The following is a 23,706-nucleotide window of genomic DNA, read 5'->3' on the forward strand; positions in this document are numbered from 1 at the left end:
TTTCTTCGTTTTGAATCGGAAACCATTCTGGACACCTAGCTTGCTAGTTGGCTAACGTTAATTCTCACGGACACGTTTCATCATTTAAAACACAAAACCGAATGTTGTTTTTGTCATGAGTCCGGCCGGGTGTTCTCATGTGAACGGTTTTAAAGTGGACAATTGGAAGCAAAATCTACGAGTCATATATCAGTGCTTTGTATGGAGTGGGACTGCTGAAACGAGAAGACGCAAGGTAAAACATATAAACTGGCTGGAATACCATTAACGTTAGCTAGCTATGTAAGCTAGCTAGCTAAGTTACCAAATCTATCTAGCTATAAGGGGATAGGAAATATCTAACGGTACATACAGACGTTACAAACGACGCCCCACACAGTTTGAAGCACTCCACATGTACACCCAAATGCAAGAATGACTCGGTCCTATTCAATGTCTGTCTCAATGCAGTCTTCTCTCGTTAGCCAAATGGCTAGCTGGTGCAACCACTGGTGAGCCCGAACTGGAAACGGTTACTGTGAATACAAGGACACTGCTGGCCAGTAGAAAGCAGAGGTGCTGAGCTTAAGATCATGCCAGAGCAGGTTAACGTTAGCTTGCTATTCATAGCTAGGTTAGTAATCAAAGGCTGTGCATCATCTATTAAACTGAAGGCATATAGCTAGGTGGTAAGCGCAAGCTCGAGGAACATTTAGGCTAATTGGTTGGGTCCCAGGGACGGCATCTTTCATTGCTTCGCAGCAGCAGCTAGCTATGTTGTAGGATTGCAGTGTTGCCGAGTTTGTTGCATGTTGGTGCCTACGCTGCCCAGGATGCAGATGAAACATGAAAGGAAACACTGGCGTTAGTTTGCCGAATCAAGTGAACATCCTGATAGCTTGCTTTATTGCACCCAAAGATGTAGAAAACAGGGAGCCTACAATATAGGTATATTATTACACGTACGTTGATTTTCATCTCGCATTCACAACGACCCATACACCTTAAAACATAGCTAATAATAGCTAACCGGATAGCAAGGCTCACGAGCTGCGCTTTGTGAATAGGAAGAATCCCTGTAATCGGGCCGTTTTGAGTCACTGGTGCATGGGTTTTTTCACTCTTCAAACCGGTTATTTTAATACAATATCCTGCTACATTCCATATCATTACGTAAGCATAAATTAAACGTGTCTTGTGTCCATTTACTACTGCTCGGATCCGTGAAAGAGGGACTGTGAATTGACATTTGCTTCAGGCACAGAGGCGCCAAGCTAACGTTAACTACAACGCCCATATTTTCTTCATTGATGTGATGCCGTATTGTATCTAACGTAGTGAAATTACATCCATAACACCGGAGGTGACTGAGAAAGTAATTATGTGTCCACAGTTATTATGTGTCCCATGATCGCCCAGTCTGCATTGTTGAGGGATAACATGCACCCTTTTCCCCCCATTCACCTCGTGTTTGAACGCAGCGGCGAGAACAACACACTTCACTTTGTTTCGCCATCTGCGCTTAAACCACCCCCGCACTATGACATAATCCTTGGTTAGCTGTCGCGCTCGTCCAGTATGTGGCTGTTTCCTCCTGTGCAATTTCAGGGAATTGTAATGATGGCAATTCTGTTCACATGCAAGGGAGCGCTTCTAAATCGTCTCACCGACTTGACTTGAGTGCCGAGCCATAGTTGTGTCATGTTGTTTCACATGTAAGGGTCCAATAGACTCTGGGTCCTCTGAATGTTTTGCCATTAATTATAACAGTCTTCATGTTTTTCCACTTATAAGTATGTCATACTTTGTCACAAGCAAGCCCAGCACATCTTAAATGTGTCACACATTTTTATTTCGTTGTTGATGGGCTAGGTTCTTCAGAATGATGCCGGATGGACAGCACTGGTGAGTTCAACCCCCATATGCACTGACAACTGTAGCGGTGATCTGAAAAGGCCAGACAAACATTCTCTTTCTTCCCCCTTTCCCTCTTCCCTCCTACCCAATTTCATGCAAAGCCCTGTCTTACTACATAACCAGCGAAGGCCTTCAACATATATTGACATAGATAGTTGTTTGTGTAGAAGGATTTGTGAACATGTTAACTGTAATTAAGACCAGGTAATACTGACTGTTCCTAGTGGCGGTGGAAAGACAAACACAGTTTGTGTAGCCGCATTCAAACTATGCTGTCTGTCTGAAGGGCGGGCCACCCAAGGTTTATGTATTTGTTTTTTTTTGGGGAGTTTTCCAGCACCTTTCATCTTGAGACACACCCCCAATCTCGCACCACGACATGCACGTACGTTCATATGAACAAAAAAATTACGGAGGATGGTTAACTGAAGTCTTCTGTATCTGATTTGCATCTACCCTCTATCAATGACCTGTATCATAGTCCTATTTGAGTGGTGTGCAATCAAACTTCACAGAATGTATGTTTAGTAATGAAGATAAGCAGAGCTTCCTAAGCTACTTCTACTTCCCTACATGGCTATTGTTAGTGGAGATAAGACCAAGCAGAGCATACTGGCTAAAGCACCACAGGGTCTCCCACAGATTCCTCTCTTCATAGAGGGCTGCATTCATCTCCCAGCTAACCTCGTCAGCCAGTCAGGTATGTGTGTGGGCATCAAACAGGTCTCCAAGGCAACTACCTGCAAATGCTCCTAACAGACGGCCGTATGTGATTTCTACAAGGTTGGCCACAGCTCATTTAAAATAGTTGCTCACGTAACTGACAGCTTATGTGAGAACTGCACACATTTTAGCATGCTACATCTTGACGATTGATTGGTTTGTAGGACAAAGCAGGAGACCCAATCAAAAGCTCTGGATAGATGTTTGTGCCTAGCCCTGCTCTTCCACGATTTCCACTGCTTGTCGTTCATGCTTCATCAGAAATGATGACATGTAGACTGTGGAAGTCAAAGCAATATGCCAGCTGCTTCGCTTGCCATGTTAGCAGACTCGCAGTGTGCTTGAAGATGTCGCTCTCACGGCCAAGCGAGGGGGATCATTAAAGTAAGTGTGTCCCTAAATGAGAGCTCATAGCCCAATACCAACATGGCAGTTTTATTCTAAAACAATCATGCATTGCAGACAGTTCACTGGCAGTCACAGACACGGCGAAAAGGCTGACATAATTAACACAGACAGATCCGAGCCTCTCTCAAGTCATAATTAAAAGTCTCTCGGAATTCTCCCGAGTTGCCGGGGGCCTCCTTTCCTCGTGAGCCAGTTCCGTCTATTCTGAACTTGGGACTGCGCCCATCAGGTCCAGATCCTCTGGGTTCTAACTCGCTACTCGTGAACCAGATCTTCTAGGTTCTAGCTCACTACTCGTGAACCAGATCCTCTGGGTTCTAGCTCACTACTCGTGAACCAGATCCTCTGGGTTCTAGCTCACTACTCGTTAACCAGATCCTCTGGGTTCTAGCTCCCTACTCGTGAACCAGATCCTCTGGGTTCTAGCTCACTATCCGTGAACCAGATCCTCTGGGTTCTAGCTCACTAGCCGTGAACCAGATCCTCTGTGTTCTAGCTCCCTACTCGTGAACCCTGCCAGCAAGTCTGCTTAAAGCGTGTGCTCAACGTATCCTCCCCATCTGAGTGCAGTGTGTGGGTTCAGGTGATTGCTGGGTAATCAGTGGAAACCCTGTGCTCTCTGAGAAAAAAACCAAGGCTTGTTTCCACACAACACGTCAAGAGTGCTGGTGTTCAGGCATGAGAGAAGTCAGGCTGGTGAGTGGAAAGGAGCTGAAACCGCGCACTCACTATTGGTCACCTGATAAACACACAGCCAATCGACCACATCTTAGCCTGAAATCGTCTTTTTAACGAAAGAATACATACATTACATTTAGTCATTTAGCTTTAGCTTTTGACCAAATCGACGTACTAGGGAGAGAACAGTCAAGCTACGAGCAATAGAGCCCTAGTGTAAGAATAAATCCTATTATACATAAGAAATAGAAAGAAAGTGTAGGAATGTAACTGCTGTAAGTGCAAGTTAAGTACAAGTAGAAGTGCAAGTAGGAAGGGAGGTGCTCTCTGAAGAGTTGGGTCTTCAAGAGCTTCTTTAAGGTAGAGAGGGACGCCCCTGCTCTGGTAGTGCCAGGCAGAAAACAAAATGTCTGCTTGTTTTTCCAGGTACTCCTAAACAAGTCACGGGGTATTAAAAGTTATAGAGACTTATCACAGCACAGAAAAAGGTTATCTTCATGCCTGATTATGATTTAGATCTTAAACACGGGCTAACATGATTTGGGGGGTTAAATACATTTACCTCCAGACTAGAAGGTTCTAGAAAAAATAAAACAAAAACACAGAAAAATGTCAGTGTCTTCTGTTGATTGGCTGGCTTAAGAAAGAACTATTTCCTGTCATACCTCTTATCACAATTAGCTTATTCAGTTTTCATTCAGTTGTGTGTGTGTGTGTGTGTGTGTGTGTGTGTGTGTGTGTGTGTGTGTGTGTGTGTGTGAGTTAGAGAGAAAGGAAGAAATAAGATGGAAAGAAAGAGAAAGAGCTCTGTAATGGTATGAGCTGTGTTTCGGTGTTCTCTGATTATGTGCTCTCTTGTGCAGTTGGGAACAGTGTGTGTGTCTGTGCTCAGTCCTGTTTTGTGGTTTGCAGAAGGAATGCAGGTTGACCATCACATGATCTGCAATGGCCTCTTGCAAAGCCACTGGGTGTCTGCCTGTCTGCCTGTCTGCCTGTCTGTCTGTCTGTCTGTCTCTCTCTCTCTCTCTCTCTCTCTCTCTCTCTCTCTCTCTCTCTCTCTCTCTCTCTCTCCTATCAGTTTGGTCCTCTCTTCCCTGAACAAATGTGGGTCCAGTGTTGTTGTAAGGGTTATTATGTTTGGTGCCAGTTCATCAGGAGAGCCTTTTGGTAAGCATCTGCAGTAGTTGGGCCCAGTACCCTGCTGCAGTGGCTGGACCCGGTACCCTGCTGTAAGCAGCTACAGTGGCTGGACCCGGTACCCTGCTGCAGTGGCTGGACCCGGTACCCTGCTGCAGTGGCTGGACCCGGTACCCTGCTGCAGTGGCTGGACCCCGTACCCTGCAGTAAGGTCAGCTGCAGTGGTTGGGCCCAGTACCCTGCTGTAAGCAGCTGCAGTGTCTTGACCCAGTACCCTGCTGTAAGCATCTGCAGTGGTCGGACCCGGTACCCTGCTGTAAGCAGCTGCAGTGGTCGGACCCGGTACCCTGCAGTAAGGTCAGCTACAGTGGCTGGACCCAGTACTCTGCTGCAGTGGTCGGACCCGGTACCCTGCTGTAAGCAGCTGCAGTAGTTGGACCCAGGACCCTGCTGTAAGCAGCTGCAGTGGTTGGACCCGGTACCTTGCTGTAAGGTCAGCTCTGAGCTCCACTGGCCTTTTGCCATTCAGGAAACACAACTAAAACACAAAAGTGTCTTAACATGCACATGTGAGGTCTATGCATGTGTTTAATAATACTCATACATAGTCAGCATGATCTAACAAGTCTCTTGTCCTTCCTTCAATCTGTGTGTGTGTGTGTGTGTGTGTGTGTGTGTGTGTGTGTGTGTGTGTGTGTGTGTGTGTGTGTGGGGGGGGGGGGTTCTGTCTATGTGTGTGTGTAACTGAGTGTGTGTGAGTGGGCTGTGGTTTTATTTCCAGGAAATCCAGAGTCAGGAGAAGAGATTTCGCCAGAGCAGGAATGTACTTCCTCTCAGAACTCAAGGAGGCTTTGTATTAGATGTGCGTGGGTGTGGGTGTGTGTGTGTGTGTGTGTGTGTGTGTGTGTGTGTGTGTGTGTGTGTGCGTGCGTGCCTCTCCACCTGCCGTTGTAAGCATGTCGCTCAGATGACTACAGGGATGATAGGCACTCTGTCACCCTAAAAAAGACAGTATGCCCCCCTAGCCTCCCATGTCAGCTGCTCAGCTGTGGCATGTACTGTCTGTGGCCAGCTTCAAGGGTCTGGAGCAATGCAAGGTTTCAACCTCTGGGACCTCTGGCTGTAAAAGTCCTGTGTGTGTGTGTGTGTGTGTGTGTGTGTGTGTGAGACAGGGTGAGAGTGTGGGGGATGCTAACTTAACATTCTCTGGAATTTTAACATGAGCTGTCTGGAAATGTTGTTCCCCAAGCACTCTGACCACGCAGCCCGACTCGCTGACTCCAGCAGACCATCAGCCAGACACTGATGCCTCTGCCTTATCTGTTGCAGGCAGCAGCAGCAGTCTGTTGCACTACGTAAGACACAGTGCCTTTGGTGATACTAACTTTTGGGTGTACTTCATAGTAGACATGCGGGGGTGGGGTGGGGGCGTAGGTTGAGTATCTGAAATGTGTAAACAGTGTTTGTGTCTGAGTATGTGCTGACATTTTTAAAGGCGTGGTTTGTGAGTAAAGTTTTTGAGAGCTTTCATTGGTTCCCTGAGCTGTGTCAGGAACCCAGCTAACAGTTGATTTCATCACACAGCTTTCATACGCCCAAGAAAATGGATGGATGGATGGATGGATGGATGTGGATAATGCTGGAGATGAATGGTGTTTCCAAAAGATGGTTTATAGACTTATAGAGCTGTTCCACACACCTGACTTTAGACCAATCCCGAAGCAGAAAGCAGTCAGCCAGTTTAACACGCCACCAGATGGCCCAGAGAGCAGTCAGTTTAACACGGCACCCCGAAAGCTACAGAGAGAATAGGCCTACAGCGTGTGTGGTTGTCATGGCAGCAGTGGATCGCTAAGGCAAGGAGTGGCCCTCCACTGAAGCCCAGGTGAAGTTGGGTCACACTCCGCAGAAGAGCTCATCCATGTGAGTGTGAGTGTGTGCACAGGCGACCTCATCCATCCCTTTGTCGTGCACCGTTATCATAATACCACCAGTAGTTCTGAATACTGCAGTGGGAAAGCACTAATAGCAAGGACATGCTTAGAGCCATAATCTAATTCAGATGGATGGATAGATAGAGTGAGAGAGATGGATGGAAAGATAGAGTGAGAGAGATGGATAGATAGAAAGAGAGATGGATGGAAAGATAGAGTGAGAGAGATGGATAGATAGATAGAGAGATGGATAGATAGAAAGAGAGATGGATAGATAGAGTGAGAGAGATGGATAGATAGAAAGAGAGATGGATGGAAAGATAGAGAGATGGAGAGCTAGAGCGATGCAGAGCGAGCTGTACCCATAGAGATATGCAGAGAGATGGAGAGCTAGAAAGAGAGATGGAGAGCTAAATACATGGATGGATGGATGGATAGAGAGAGAGATACTTTATTGGAATATATGTGCTCGGTGTGCCTTTTCTTAATGCTGTTGTACAAAACAGACACACACACAAGCTTCTTTAATCGCTGCCTGATAGTTGCGGTACAGTACAGTTGAAAATTGGCCCATTAGAATGGTCGGTGTAAAACGAACGCAAATGACTTCCCTTAGCCCACAGGCTGCTTCCTCCTCCCAGCACCTCTCTAACGAACTGTAAACGAGCAGCTAATTAGTTAAAAACGTCTCCTGTCTTTTAGCCCTTAAGTTCTCTCTTTCGCTTCGCTTCTCTTCTTTCTCGAGGAGTGCTTGTTGAAGTTGGTGGCCTGCGACAGTATCGATAGGTGCCCATTATTTTGTCATGCCCATGTCTGATTCAGAAGAAATTTATTTTTTTCTAAACCAGCTAGGTGGCAGTTTTTCTGGAATGTAGCGTTGGATTGTCTGACTTGTGTTTTTAAGAGCGCGCTCACACAGGTTTTTCAGTCCCAGCAAGGCTGTGTGAGCAGCCATGACCAGGAAGCAGCATCTCCAGTTATCTGCACATGAACACGTTGATTCACAGACATAACAAGGCAGAATGCAAGAGTTGTTGGGTGGTAGGCCTATAGTGTGTGTGTGTGTGTGTGTGTGTGTGTGTGTGTGTGTGTGTGTGTGTTTTCATACAATGTGATTCATGTGAAGCTAATCAGCATCTTTAGAAGTCGTTCCTAGTCAGCTCTGTATTCTGTGTGTGTGTGTGTGTGTGTGTGTGTGTGTGTGTACCCACACATGTGTATTTGAGGCCAGGAAGCATGCATGCTCTCCCAAAGGATTGTGGGAGCTTTGTGCTGCTTTAGTGCATGCATAATTTATGGCTGAGAAGGCAGTGCTGAGTGGAATATTCATGAGCAGCGTACTGAAGCAAGGAACGGAGCGTGTGTTTGTGTGTGTTTGGGGGATAGTTTTACATTTAAATCTGGCCACCAGATCAGATGGTCACCTCTGTCACACACAAACACACACACACACACACCCTTCAACAGCCCAGGAAGATGAAGATTGCAGTGGATCAAAGTGAATGAGCAGATCACTGCGTGCGGAAGCTTGGCTTAGCGGTCTCAAAGAAGATGACATTGGTTTAATGCAGAGAGCGCTTTCTGGATGAAAAGAGATGAGAGGGGGAGCAAGCCCATGGTAGACGGGATGAAGGAGTCATACGCCTCTGAGGCAGGTGGGGAGGGGAGGGGAGGGGAGGGTAGGGGAGGGGAGGGGAGGGGAGGGGAGGGGAGGGGAATGGTGAGGAGAGGAGAGGAGGGGCTTTCTCCCATTCCTCTGCTGCCAGTATATTCATATTGTTTCCTGCTCACTTCTGCCTGCACTGAATACCAATTAGCTGTGATAAACCTAACCTTTCAAAGCTTGAAGTATTCCCCCTATGACATAATGAGCTTGGGAGTGTGTGCACGTTCATATATATGTGTGTGTGTGTGTGTGTGTGCGTGCGTGTGCGTGTGCGTGTGTGTGTTTGTGTCAGGGAGTGTGTTTTGGTTGAGGTCTTTGTCCTCCTGGATTGTCCATACATTCACACACGCCCCTCCCCCTTGCTGGCTATTGTGGCGAGGAGAGTGCGCACACTCACACACACACACACACACACACACGCATCTGTCCAGCGCCAGCGCCACATCAGAGCCATCTGCCAAATGAGACATCACTTAGCCTCCTCCAGGGGCAACAACAAGCAGCCCTGATTTTGTGTGTGTGTGTGTGTGTGTGTGTGTGTGTGTGTGTGTGTGTGTGTGTGTGTGTGTGTGTGTCTCTCTCTCTCTCTCTCTCTCTCTCTGTCAGTTGTAGTCCAAACCACACTCCTATGTGTGTGCTGTGCAATGTTTGATATTTGAGGCAGCATGGGGATTGGCTGAGAGGCTGTGCTCTAACGGGTCGTCTCTGACAGACAGGTGCTGGACACAGTAGGGGGTGTTTTCATGGGCATCATGTGACTTTGTGTGTGTGTGTGTGTGTGTGTGTAACATGCCTTTTGTTGTGGTCTTTCCTACCCCCTTTTGCCATCTGCAGTGATGTTGTGTTTTTCTGGATTTTTGCCTAATACTGACAGTGTAGTCTCTCTCTCTCTTCCTCGCTCTTCATCCTCTCTCTCTCTCTCTCTCTCTCTTTCTCTTTCTCTCTCCCTCCCTCCCTCCCCACGTGATGTTAAAGCTTGCAGGTATTTACTTATGTGAGATTTTTCCATCTCTGTTTCTTTTCTGTCTGTCTTGTCTTATTTTTCTCACTCTCTTTTTTTTTTCTTCTCTCTCTCTTTCTCTCTCTCTCTCCCTCTCTCTCTGACTCCGAATAGCCACTTCTCCAGCCATCCAGCCGTACCCATAGGTCCTCTTGTGACACGGCAGGGTTTGGTCTGATTGAGGGGGAGGGGCACGACGTGAAGCAGACAGCGCACATTAATAAGTCATCCATCACAGAGACCCACTTACTGCAGGCATCCTATCAACACTCATCTTTACACATGCATGCATCTGTAGGTCTTCACAGTGCAGTCCATACACGGAACCATACTTCTAGTCTACATGTCCGTGTGCAGTCCTCCTCCCAGGTAACCACTCCTGTAATGCGGACATGCTCAGGTTCATTCACTCCCCCACATAGACAGATGTTTACGCCCCTCACGGAGATGTGTTATGTATAAATCAGCTGTGTGTGTGTGTGTGTGTGTGTGTGTGTGTCAACGCATAAGGCATCTCTAGTGTTAATTATTGGAATCCTATGCATCATTCTTCAACCGCCCCCCGCCCCCCCAAACACACACACACACACACACACACACACACACACACACACACACACACACACACACACACACACACACTGAAGGGCTGAAGTAAATAGCTTATGAAGCAGCGGTGCGTGTAGGCCTGAGTCTGTGAGTCACCCCGGATGTGGAGAGCTTCAAGCATACTACCTCTGCATGCCTGTCATTATGAAAGCGCTTCTGGCTTATCACACACACACACACACACTAACACATACTCTGTTGTTCTGTTTTTGTCTAATAGATATCAACTAACTGTACACACAGCCTATAGACAGCATTGGGGAACTACAATACTTTGGGATTTGAAAGAGATCTTTTTTATGTCTGAGGACATGTCAAAAGATGATGAGAGTATATTTTTCATGTTCAAGGGATACAGGGTACTCGCATACACCGAAGAGACAGAAAGACTGACGCACTGGAAAGGCCTGATTTTTTTTTCACTCAAGGCTTGCTGCATTGCAGGAGAGGTAGACGCTGGCACACACACGCACACACACAACACACTACTACAAATATACACCCACACACACAACTACACACACACACACACACACAACACACTACTACAAATATACCCCCACACACACAACTACACACACACACACACACACACGCAACCCAACTACAAAAGCACGGAAGTTCAAATCCCTCCTGTGCATCACGCTACTACTTTCATTAACGCAGCTTCGTGCGTCTCTCAGGGTACCCAATATATGGTTTCTGCATCCCTCCATCCATCCCTCCATCCATCCCTCCTAGCCTGGTTTAACCAGCCCTGAATTGACTTCCTGAGCAGCTAGGGTCTGGCCACGTTCCACTGGGGATCGTTCACAGTCATTGCACCAGTCATTGCATCACAATGGCGTAGATTTAGGGGTTGATTTTGAAACCACTGGACTGGACCAGCCTTTAGCCAGTCGGCCTTGACCAAGATGGGGTTGCTGTACGTCGGACTTCACCACTAACGCTGCAAGATGGTGTATTCGCCTTTTCCTGAACCCTGTGCGTTGCTACTACTGTTTGTATCAATTTGTCTAGCTCAGGCAAGGCCGCCATTGTTGTAACTACATTTCAAACGTGTTTTCACCTCAACGTCACTGCACTTAGCCACCCACAATGGTGGCTGATTGGAGGCCACTCCGAGTGAGATCCCGCCGATAGAGTTCCCAGACTGTAATCACAGCGAACACTAAGCAGTAGGCGGGCAGAGCCAGGCCTCTCCACAGAACCGAGAGTGATGGGGGCACTGGTGTGCACAAGGCAGTCTATTTGCCCACTGTGCCTGACACACACACACACACACACACACACACACACACACACACACACACACACACACACACACACACACACTGCTGTCACCCCTAAGCCTGACTGAATGTAAACAAAGCTTAGGGCCCACAGCGTCAGTCTGTGATCATTGCTTGCTCATCACTTTTTCACACAAACACACACATACACACACGTGCATATTTAGTACCTCGCACACTGTACACATGCCGTCTGTCTGGCTGGCTGGCTGGCTGTCTGTCTGTGTCTATCTCTGCCACACATTATTCTTAAATGAACTAGTGTGGGTGCCACCCCGGCACTCCCTCTGCTGGTCAGTATATGAACAGCAGTCTGGCTTTGTATAGGTTGATAAACATAACGCCACAGGCCACTGCAGAACTCATTTGGATCCACCCCAGTCACTAATGGCGAGCATCCCAAGGGCAGCCTAGTGCCTCATTGACTATTGGCAGTTTCAGACACACACACACACACACACACACACACACACACACACACACACACACACACACACACACACACACACACACACACACTGATTATTGGCTGAGGTACACGGTTCTCTGGAGAGGGAGAGGCAGGTGGAGTTCACACAGGCCTAGTTTGAGTAGTACAGCCCTGCGCACAGCACCAGGGGTGGGACCAGTGTGTGGGTTACGGTAAGGTGTTCGCATTCATACCTGTGGAAAGTTCACTTTCTGAGGTGAAAATACGGCCTGAATGTGAGAGGAAGGAGCGTGTCATCTTTTTCAAGTCCTGTGTGTCATCAGGAAGCCTTACGTGTGTGTGTGTGTGTTTGTGTGTGTGTGTGTGTGTGTGTGTGTGTGTGTGTGTGTGTGTGTATTGCTTTAGAATGAGAGTATTTTGATAATGATTGACTGGTGTCAGGCCATGAGGAATAAGCTGGAGGAATTTCTCCTTTCTCTCTTCCTCTTTTCTATCTTCCTCTTTCTTAGGGACTGTGAGTGGATCCACTATCTTCTCCCTCTCTCTCTCTTTCCTACACACTCCGTGTGTTGGTCTGCCTGAGAGAGATTTTGCAATCGACCTCATTCTAATGCAAACAACCAGCTGATCATATAGCAAGCAGTTAAAATGTACTTCCTGTGGCCTGCTTGATCCTACTGCTTTCCTAAGCGCAGGTGTTCCTGTTTATTAAGCAGAATAGTGTTAGTGATTTGACACAACTGAGCCACTGTAGCTCTCACTACAGGTATCAGGCCTGTCATCAAACACTAGTGCAGTACGGAGAGAGAAAAGTGGAAAATGTCCCCTGAGTTGGCGGGCAACATATCATTTGGGATCAACTTGAAATATTCACTTATTGGAGGAGATGCATCTTCATCGTGTCTGTTTTCATGGTAACCACTGCATGTTGGCGCACAGCACACATCTGTTTGACTGACCTCTGGTGGTCAGAGTGGTGAACTGAAATACAGCAGCTCAAATGTGATTACGGATGAGTCATCCAGCCTAGTGGCTGTGATTAGTGTTGAGGGCAAATAACTGTTCAAATGTTACGGAGCGGATTACTTTCAATTATGAAAACGTTTTATTCTAAACTGATTCCATATTGGTATTTTCATCTTCATTTGGTAATTGTATGATGTCATCCTGTTTCTAAATCCAGTATTTTTTCCCTCCGCTTAACCAAGCCAGACACACTGCCTCACTAATGCTCACTTCCTCACTCCTTGCTCAAGCTACATAACACAGCTCTGAGGTACACACACACACACACACACACAGACACACACACACACACACACAGACACACACACACACACAGACTCACACACACGGAGCCTCTTTTTGGTGTTACATCAGCGATACACTGGGGAACGATTGGCCCTTCTCCCCTCTGACATGTTGAGACTGTTTTTCCTCCTCCCTGCAGTCATGTCCAGCCCAGATGAACGGCCCGTGTCCGTCTGCGTCCGTCTGACCCGAGCCAGCTTGTCATCTAACCTCTCTCCTCTTCCTCTCTCTCCTCTTCCTCTCTCTCCTCTTCCTCTCTCTCTCTCTCTCTCTCTCTCTCTCTGTGTCTGTGTGTCTTCCCCAGGCCAAGTCATGTATCTGTCACATGTGCGGCGCGCACCTGAACCGCCTGCACTCCTGTCTCTACTGCGTGTTCTTCGGCTGCTTCGCCAAGAAACACATCCACGAGCATGCCAAAAACAAACGACACAACCTAGGTAAGAAACACATCCACGAGCATGGCAAAAACAAACAACACAACCTAGGTAAGGTTCTAGTCTGGAACACTCTGTGCTCTCTGCCACCACACACACACACACACACACACACACACACACACACACACACACACACACACACACACACACACACACACACATAACCACTCTGCGGTTGAGAGGTAAGTTGTTTGCATGGTGCAGGGGCTTCTCCCATTACCTCCCTGTCTGGGTCTAAACTTCACACATTGAGTTTTGGAAAACAAGCTCCATCATGTGTGTCCTTGAGCCTCATCGTGTCCAGGTCTTGCACCAACTGGCCTCACTGCCAACGGCAACGTTCCACTGAAAACAAGTCGTGTTATCACTGACTAGTATAAAAGCTGTTTGTTTGTTTTTTTTTTATTCGGAGACTCGCCCTGCCCAAAAACAGGGCCCCACGCTTCCAACAGAAGTTGGTAATAAATGTTTTAATAAATGTTTCAGACTTTTACCACATCTAACATTTACCCCATTTTGGCATTTAGCACAAAATTGACAGGTCTTTCCATACATATACCATCTGCTTTCAATAGTCAATAATAATTTTCCAGTCGAGTCCGACCACATATCTAAGCTTCGCTAGAAGTGATTTCTTTAGGGTCTGTGCAAGCCGTCCCACTGTTAAGGCTAACTGCTTAAAGAAGGCCTGCTCTCTGAGCTGTGCAGTGCAGTGCAGTGCAGTGCAGTGCAGTGCAGTGCTGTGCTGTGCTGTGCTTGTGCTTGTGCTGTGCTGTGCTGTGCTGTGCTTTGCTGCAGTGCATCTGTGAGGGTAGTCATCAGCATGTTGCATAACCTTCATTTCAGTCGAAGCACGATCATGTCAGCCCTCAAAGGGTGAGATGAAAAAACCCGCTCTGCTTAATAGTCTCGCATGTCTCAGTAGAAGATCTAGGAGCTCCTTTTGAGAGCAGTGCAAACCACACCTCTCTATCGGCAGGGTGCACTATTCCATGTTTTTAGATTTAGGAAGAGGGTCGTGACTAGGGATGCAAATTATCGATTAATTAATGAATCATTAGTTGATAATCTTATCGATCGACTTTCGATTAATTGATAAGCGGCGTTTTTCACCTGAGTTTCAGTGCTTCAATAGGGCCTTTAAAAATATCAGCTAAATAGTGGAGTTATTATATTACATTACATTATGATAATTATATTCTATTATATTCTATTATACATTCCTCAAGTAATTATGCATTAGGAAAAGAAAGCAGAAAAGTTTTTTTATGGTACAACAAAATACATTCTTTAATTTTAATGGACTAATTATGGACTGGCTCAGTTCTTGCATTTGAAACAGACATACAATTTTTTTTTTTTTTTTTAAACCGGTCTCTCGCGCTAGCGCCCTCTAGCGAATAATCGTGATTAATACATTTTGATCGAGCAACCTCTTAATCGACAATTAATCTAAAGTCGATTAATCATTTGCATCCCTTGTCGTGACATATCGCCATGTCCAGTGCTGAACGTTTGCATTGTATTTAGAACTACCCTGTGCTAACTAGATGAAAACAGTGGCCACAGACACACATACACACACACACACACACACACACACACACACACACACACACACACAGTGGAAAACACCCCTTCAGGATAGAGTTTGGTCAGTAGCACCCCCTCCCCTTATGCTTCATGTAACACAGGGACAGTCCACAATGGCCGAAATGACTAACATGTTGGAGTGCAGTGATCAGCACAATACTGAAATACATTAACATTAGTTTATTTACTTCATTTAGCTCAACAATACTTAGATTACAGTAAAATAATAATGATTATTATCAAGGATAGGAATTAGAGGAAGAAATCCTTTCTGTTTCTGTATTTCTGTTTAGTTGACATCCCACACACATTGCAGTGGGATTTTAGCCTGTGTTGGGTGAGGTACATTTGCATCCTGTTGGTGAAGGATTGATTCAGAGGCTTGTTTCTCCCTGTTGGTTCCTCATTATTGAGCATATTGATTAGGTGGCTGTTCCTGGTAACGGTCTCCCGACCCACCCTTGAACACGAACACACACACACACACACACACACACACGAACACACTCTCTGGGTCTCTGTTAGTCTCTGCATCATTCACTGGTGTTCTTCTCTCATTTCTCACTCCTACACATGCAGACAGACTGTTCCCTCTCCCCTCCCTTCATCTCGCAGCCTCTTCCTCTCCCTCTCGCTCTCTCCCTCTCTCTCTCTCTCTCGCGCTCTCTCTCTCTCTCTCTCTCTCTCACTCTCTCTCTCTCAGTTATTTTTTTCACACGGCCCTGGGTGGCTGTAGTTAGGTTGCCATGGTAACTGAGCCTAGGTATGGTTGCTGTGGGCAATAAGGATGCAGGGCACATGACAAGAGAGTAGCTGGTGGTGATGACACAGGAGCATCTCCTGAAAAGTAATCTTGCGTGTGTCAAAACACACACACACACACACACAAGCACACAAGCACACATTGTCAGTGTTTGTATTAGGAGAGAAAAAAACATAAAAGAGATTGGCAAATGAAGGATCATTGAAGAAGCAAGAGAAGAATGTGCCAGAAAATCAATGTCTGATCCTCCTCTCTCCTCTCCTCCTCTCCCCTCCTCTCTCCTCTTCTCTCTTTCTCTCCTCCTCTCTGCAGCTATAGACTTATTATACGGCGGCATATTCTGCTTTGTTTGTCAAGACTACATATATGACAAAGACATGGAACAGATTGCCAAAGAGGAACAGAGAAAAGCCTGGAAATTACAAGGTAAGACCAATACATCTTGACATGTAGTTGTTTGTTTGTGTGTGTGTGTGTGTGTGTGTGTGTGTGTGTGTGTGTGTGTGTGTGTGTGTGTGTGTGTGTTGGCCTGACCTGACCTGTGTCTTTCTCTTCCCTCTCAGGTATAGGAGAGAAGTACTCTACGTGGGAGCCCACAAAGAGAGAGCTGGAGTTATTACGGCACAATCCAAAGCGAAGGAAAATCACTAGCAACTGCACCATAGGTGTGTGTGTGTGCTGCAATGGAGTGCAATGGTACCTCACACATATCAAGTAGACGCCTCCCTCCTGAGCCTGTGCCTAAGCCTTGGGCACGAAATAGGTTGCCTGTTCTTATACGTCCTGACTGCCTACAGGAAACAGTTCCCTCTTCCCTTCCCCCATCTTCCTGTCCTTTCCCAATCTCACCGTAATTCTCACTGTATTTCCATCCTATATATCTCACATACTGTCTCTGTCTCTGCCCCACTCTCACATCTCACATACTGTCTCTGTCTCACTCTCACATCTCACATACTGTTTCCAAATCTTACATGATTCTATCATCTGGGGAATACAGCCCAGTGGAGGTTTCAGTTGTTTGCTCATTAAACTTCCACTCTTCCACCCTGAAAAAGTATGCAAGAAAAGTACCCTGAAAAGTATGCAAGTTGTTTATCACACTGTGGTAATTGTGAGCACTGTAATTACATTATCAACAAAACAACCTGCTGATGGGCAGTAATGGCAGATATATCTTGTATAATGTTTGATGTGTTTGTTAATTGGACTGTGTTTTGTGTGTGTGTGTGTGTGTGTGTGTGTGTGTGTGATCGTTTGTTTCCAGGTTTACGGGGCTTAATAAACCTGGGCAACACCTGTTTCATGAACTGCATTGTGCAGGCGCTCACACACACTCCCCTGCTGCGAGACTTCTTCCTCTCGGACCGACACAAGTGCGAGATGCAATCAAACTCCTGTCTGGTGTGTGAGATGTCCCAGCTCTTTCAGGAGGTAGGACATGCTGTCTTTCTCACTCCACACACACCACACACACCACACACACACACACACACACACACACACGCACACAATCTGTTATTGATAAGCACACCATGAATGATATTTTGACACACCTACGAATCGACACGCTCCATGTTCACCACAGCAGCTACCGTGCAGAGCAGATCACGCTGTTTCCCCCTCCAGATGATCATTTATTCAGGCACGTCCAGCTCTAGCTCTGGCCCCTGGTAGAGTCTCATCTGAATTAGCTGAAAACGCCAAGTCCAGCGCTAGCTGTTATCCACCCATCTGTTCATCTCTGCAGCCATGAGCTGGGCGTTCCATATGGGCCTCCTTCTCTCACTCCTTCTCTCACCACCTCCCCCTCCCTCCCTATTCTCTCCATCCTTCTCTCACCACCTCCCCCTCCACTCTGTCTCTCTCTGACTGAAGTCTGCCACTGTGACAGCTGGGGTGACAAGCGTTGTGAATGCGCATGCTGTCGAAATGTGTGACAACTGACTTAACTGAAGATGAATTAAGATGAAGTTTAGATGGACTTTTGAAGCACTTGTTGAACTCTCTCTCTCTCTCTCTTTCTCTCTCTCTCTACTTCCTTGTTCTTCTCTCTGTCTGTCGTAGTTTTACTCTGGGCATCGCTCTCCTCACATTCCCTTCCGGCTGCTGCACCTGGTGTGGACTCACGCGCGCCACCTAGCGGGCTACGAGCAGCAGGACGCCCACGAGTTCCTCATCGCCGCGCTGGATGTTCTGCACCGCCACTGCAAAGGTAACACACACACACACACAAACACACAACCACACACATCTGCCTTGTGCTCACACATGCACGCACACACGCACCCACACACATCTGCCATGTGCACGCACACACACACACACACACCCACCCACACACATCTGCCATGTGCGTGCCCACACACATCTGCCATGTGCACGCACACACACACACACACACCCACCCACACACATCTGCCATGTGCGTGCCCACACACACACACACACACACCACTTCACTAGAGCAGACTAGAAGAGGGCGTAAGTGTTGTGTCCTCCTGCGTTCTCACAGTCAGACATGAGCGTTTGTGTTTGATCCCCCCCAGGTGATGACAACGGCAAGAAGGCCAACAATCCAAACCACTGTAACTGCATCATCGACCAAATCTTCACCGGCGGCCTGCAATCGGACGTCACGTGCCAAGTCTGCCAGTAAGTCCAACTCTCTTTCTCTCATCCCTTGTTGTATTAATCTCACTAGCCAGCAGGAAATAAACGAAGTTCCAAAACTGGGTAAAAAAACGAACTTTTACTAGCAGAAATCTCTCACTTATCACTCACACATTACAAGCTAGAAAAACGTTGGAAACGTAAAACTGGACGTGCAACCCGCTGTACACTTTGGGAAATGTTGTTACATATGAACTTACTGCATTGTCAGAACAACAGTATTATTAAACCAATCAATCATAATAATCACATTGGCAATTATGCATATTAAATACATCCCAATACAAATTCCTTTTAGCTTAACTTAACTTAAATCAGTATTCAAATAATTAACTATAAGTCCATCAAATGTAAACTTAACTTAAAGTTACAACATCCCTTGGCCCTGTCCCTCCCATCTCTCTCCCTCTACTTCCTTCTTTTCTACACGGTGTTGCTCGTCCTTGTGTATTGTCCTCTGTCTCCCCCTACTGGCCATAAACATTATAGCAGTATGACTCATCCCAATCCTATAGACTGACTGAGGACTATAAAATGCAAAGAAATGGTCGTATATCGCTGCGGTCCCGTCAGCTGGCTTGGGTAGAGTAGAGAATAGAGAGGGGCATGTCAGCCTGCAGCAACACCGAAGAAGAAGAAGAAAGTGAACATGTGTGCGTGTATGTGCGATATTCGACCATCCCATGAAAACCATGTATTAGTATCCTTAGCATTGAGCAAGTGTCTCCAAAGACCATAGCAAAGAAGAGGTGATCATGCCCACCCTCCTCTTGTCTGTGTGTCTGTGAGTGAGTGAGTGAGTGAGTGAGTGAGTGAGTGAGTGAGTGAGTGAGTGAGTGAGTGAGTGAGTGAGTGAGTGAGTGAGTGAGTGAGTGAGTGAGTGAGTGAGTGAGTGAGTGTCTGTCTGAGTGTGTGTCTGTCTGAGTGTGTGTCTGTGTGTGAGTGTCTGTCTGTGTGTGTGTGTCTGTGTGTGTGTGTGTGTCTGTGTGTGTGTGTGTGTGTGTGTCTGTGTGTGTGTCTGTCTGAGTGTGTGTGTGTGTGTGTGTGTGTGTGTGTGTTTGTGTCTGTGTGTATGTTCATGTCTGTGAGTGTGTGTGTGTATACATTGTGTGTGTGTGTGTTAACCCTGCTCTGTGCCCCTGCAGCGGTGTCTCCACCACGATAGACCCCTTCTGGGACATCAGTCTGGACCTGCCGGGCTCCTCCACCCCCTTCTGGCCCCTGAGCCCCGGCACAGACAGCAGCACGCTGAACGGCGAGAGCCACCTCACCGGCTCCACCACGCTCACCGACTGCCTACGGAGGTGCGCCACCACCATAGTCCTCCATACAGCCATGTTTGTCCTCCTCATCACTACCATCGCTGAAACGCAGCCATAACTTCAACTCTCTCTCTCTCTCTCTCTCGCTCTCTGTTTCTCTCTCTTTATCTCTCTCTGTTTCTCTCTCTCTCTTTCTCTGTTTCTGTTTCTGTTTCTTTCTCTCTCTCTCTGTCTCTCTCTATCTCTTTCTTTCTCTCTGTTTCTCGCTCTCTGTCTCGTATGAGCTGGCTGGCACCCTGAGAACTGATATGAAGTGTGTGTTTTCTGGTTAGATGTGATTGCATTGAATAGGTCTGCATTAATATTGTGTTGTGTGTCCCCCAAATTCAGGTTTACTCGCCCTGAGCACCTTGGAAGCAGTGCCAAAATCAAGTGTGGTGGTTGCCATAGTTACCAGGAGTCCACAAAACAGCTGACTATGAAGAAGCTGCCCATTGTGGCGTGTTTCCACCTCAAGGTGAGTATGGTAGTCTAACTGTGTGTGTGTGTGTGTGTGTGTGTGTGTGTGGCCATATAGGAAGTGCTTTATAATGTTGTGAGCGGTTCAGTGTTGAAACACATTCAGATAGGCACTCTTTTGTTGTTTCTCCCCAACCTCCCCATCTCTCTCCACAACCCCCTGTCTCTGTCCTGGTGAACAGCGGTTTGAGCACTCAGCCAAGTTACGGCGGAAGATCACCACCTATGTCTCTTTCCCGCTCGAGCTGGACATGACGCCCTTCATGGCCTCTAGGTGTGTATGTCCGAGAGACTCCATGTCTAGTTCAGCTTTACTGGGTCCGATTAACTGCATGGCTAGTTCACCTTTACTGGGTCCGATTAACTGCATGGGTAGTTCACCTTTACCTTGTCTGATTAACTGCATGGCTAGTTCACCTTTACTGGGTCCGAGAGACTCCATGTCTAGTTCAGCTTTACTGTGTCCATTCTAGTGGCTTCTGTCATTTTGGCAAAGCAAAAATAATATAAAGTACACCCAAGGCAACCAAATGGACAAGTTAATTAAAATTTTAAAAATGAAATAATCGGAAAAAAATACCACTGTTTGCAACACTATCCATCGGAGTGACTTAAAATGATGATTTGTTGGACAACCCCAAAATGTCAATATGACTTCTTTGTCATTTGTGTCCAAGACTGTTCCTATACAGCCAGTCAGCAGAGGCACATGAACCCAAACCCTCAGCTACACTTTGCTTGTTTACCTGTTTCTTCGTTTGTTTGTTTGTTTGTTTCTATGATACAGCACTGATGAACTTCACTGCACTCTGCAATCATGAGTAAAATATTTATTTTCTGTAAGGATGATTACTTTTAGGTGGCAGTGTTTCATTGCACAATACAATAGACCAAAAATTGACCACCACAGGGTTGGAAATGCTCTTCTTTCATGAAAAATATTTAATGAACACACTCTCTCTTTCTTTTTTTCTTTCTCTCTCTGTCTCTTTCTCTGTCTCTCTTTTTTTCTCTCTCTGTTTCCCTTTTAGTAAAGAGAGTCGAATGAATGGCCAGTATCAGCAGACAGTAGATGTCTTAAATAACGATAATAAGTGAGTATGACGCCGCCATTTCTCCTTATAATCTCTGGCCCGTCACATCTGCAGCAGAACAGAAAGAAACCCCAGGTTTAAATATCTGCGCGTGTCTGTGTGTCTGTGTGTCTGTGTGTCTGTGTGTCTGTGTGTCTGTGTGTCTGTGTGTGTGTCTGTCTGTGTGTGTGTCTGTCTGTGTGTGTGTCTGTCTGTGTGTGTCTGTGTGTCAATAGGTACTCGTTGTTTGCGGTAGTGAACCACCAGGGCACACTGGAGAGTGGCCACTACACCAGCTTCATCCGGCAGCACAGGGACCAGTGGTTTAAGTGTGACGATGCCATCATCACCAAAGCCAGTATCAAGGACGTGCTGGACAGTGAAGGGTGAGCCACACAGACATGCCACGTTTGATCACACAAAAATAGTATGGTGATTGTCTCTATATTCCTGGTGGAAAATTCATTATTATTATTTTCATTTTTCTTTTTTTGTGTGTGTGATATTTTTGTTTTTCTTGCTCTGTGTGTGTGTGTGTGTGTGTGTGTGTGTGTGTGTGTGTGTGTGTGTGTGTGTGTTGGCCCCCAGGTATTTGTTGTTTTACCATAAGCAGTTCCTGGAATACGAGTAGCCTTACCTGCATCTGCTGCTGGAGAACCCACGACCAGACCCAACCCTAGCGCCACCTGCTGGCCGCCACCCGCTGGCACGTGAGACACATGCAAACACACACCTCTCTACCTGAAAACTCACCTGACTACCCACCTGCTCTAGCCCCCGCCAAGCGAGGAAGAGTGGGACAGATAAACAAACAAACAAATAAATAAAACTAAAAAAAAAACAAACAAGAAAAAAAAAAAGAGACAAAACATGAAAAGATGCAAAACGTTCAGCTGCACTGAACGCACTTCTACTTGACAACGGGGACGGCTTTGGACAAACGAGGAAGAAGACGAAAAAACAGGGATGAGGCGGTGATGGAAGCGGAGGGCAACGCCGTCTCGGACATGGCCCAGAGGAGCCTTCGCTGTCCCTTCTTCTCTCCTCCGAGATGAAGGGATGCGTAGAGAGAGGAGGAGGAGGAGGAAGAGGGCACATCTCAACTTCAACTACAGTATTGTCTGATTCTTGTACTGTTTGGTTGTTTTAGGTTTTTTTATAATTTTTTTTTTTCCATGGTGCTCTTTTTCTTGTTGACCTAGCATTAGGGGTGGGGGGGGGGGGGGGGGCACTGTTCCTCTTGTGGAACTGAGTAAGACGACCAGCGAGGATGACGGAACAGAAAGGTATTAATGAACTCAACAACTTTAAAAAGAGAATATGACCAGTGATTATGATGCCTGTTTGTGAAGTTTAGTTTTGGAATACTGTATGACTTTTAGCACATTTCTTTTTCTTTTTTTTTTTTGTGGACAACGAGTAAGTGGGAGGACTGTGAGAGAGAGGCCAGCTGATTGGCCGAACCAGGGCAACACTGCCATGGCAACGAAAAAAAACTAAGATGGGCCTGGACCTTTTTTGTTTTGTTTTTGTTTTGTTACCTTTTTTTACTTGTCTGTCTCTGTCCATGGCAGGTCTTCAGGTCATTGTCTTGTTTTTTTTTTGTCATTTTTGGTTTTTGATATTTTTATTGGACTGCGGCGAGCGAGGGCCAGTGTGTCCTAGCTGCAAGAGACTGCGCGGGAGGGAAAAGGGGAGTCATTGTGTTGGTTGTGAAATGTTCTGGCTGTTCTAATGATTATTAAATGGACGCAAGGAGCTTGTCAGCAGTATATACTGTATAACTGGGACTAGTGTGTTCTGCAGGCAACGATCAACTGTGTTCCCAACTATGTCGTCACCCCTGCCCTGCCATTCTGTCTCTCTCTTTTCTGCTCTCGCTCTCTTTTTGTCGTGTTCTCTCACTCTTTCTTCTCTAACCCTATACCTGCGCTCAAGCACTCCTTCACACGCCACGGTCTCCCAGGGTTACGAGGCTGCGCTGAAACACTCCTTCACGCGTCACGGTCTCCCAGGGTAACGGTCTCCCAGGGTAACCAGGCTGCGACTCTGTGATGGTTCTGCAGGTCTGGGATCAGACACACTGAACGCTCTCAGAGAAAAAGCTTGTCAGGACCACAGGGCTTATCCTCAGATTAGACCCACCGCTCCCAGGAGCTCAGACTCTCCTCTCCTCTCCACACCACCCTTCCCCTCAGACTCTCCTCTCCTCTCCACACCACCCCTCCCCTCAGACTCTCCTCCCCACCCTTCCCCTCAGACTCTCCTCTCCTCTCCACACCACCCCTCCCCTCAGACTCTC

The 23,706-nt window shown here is 46.7% G+C and overlaps 1 protein-coding gene across 2 annotated transcripts; it reads left to right on the top strand.

The window, feature by feature from the left end:
* Positions 1-30: 30 nt before the first annotated feature.
* On the top strand, positions 31-22,341 carry LOC308379702 (ubiquitin carboxyl-terminal hydrolase 22). 2 transcript variants are annotated; one of them, XM_080856952.1, is made up of 14 exons: positions 31-235; positions 1,852-1,884; positions 13,389-13,521; positions 16,190-16,303; positions 16,441-16,542; positions 17,145-17,311; positions 17,945-18,092; positions 18,427-18,532; positions 19,696-19,854; positions 20,203-20,329; positions 20,514-20,605; positions 21,363-21,425; positions 21,641-21,790; positions 21,993-22,341. In XM_080856952.1, exons 1-14 carry the CDS (start codon positions 116-118, stop codon positions 22,033-22,035), a joined length of 1,557 nt encoding a protein of 518 aa, XP_080713078.1. In that variant the 5' UTR covers positions 31-115; the 3' UTR covers positions 22,036-22,341. The 2 variants fall into 2 exon arrangements, with proteins under 2 accessions (XP_080713078.1, XP_080713079.1); XM_080856953.1 differs by lacking the exon at positions 1,852-1,884.
* The last annotated feature ends 1,365 nt before the right edge of the window (positions 22,342-23,706 follow it).

Source organism: Sprattus sprattus, assembly GCF_963457725.1.
Source record: "Sprattus sprattus genome assembly, chromosome: 18".
Classification (NCBI taxonomy): Eukaryota; Metazoa; Chordata; class Actinopteri; order Clupeiformes; family Clupeidae; genus Sprattus; species Sprattus sprattus.

What these genes read in the sequence shown, in the direction of transcription:
- LOC308379702 (XM_080856952.1), top strand. Translation starts at nt 116, where the DNA reads ATGAGTCCGGCCGGGTGTTCTCATGTGAACGGTTTTAAAGTGGACAAT. An exon ending in AAAAGCCTGGAAATTACAAG is followed by an intron (nt 16,304 to 16,440) that starts GTAAGACCAATA and finishes CTTCCCTCTCAG; the next exon opens with GTATAGGAGAGAAGTACTCT. An exon ending in GTCTTAAATAACGATAATAA is followed by an intron (nt 21,426 to 21,640) that starts GTGAGTATGACG and finishes GTGTGTCAATAG; the next exon opens with GTACTCGTTGTTTGCGGTAG.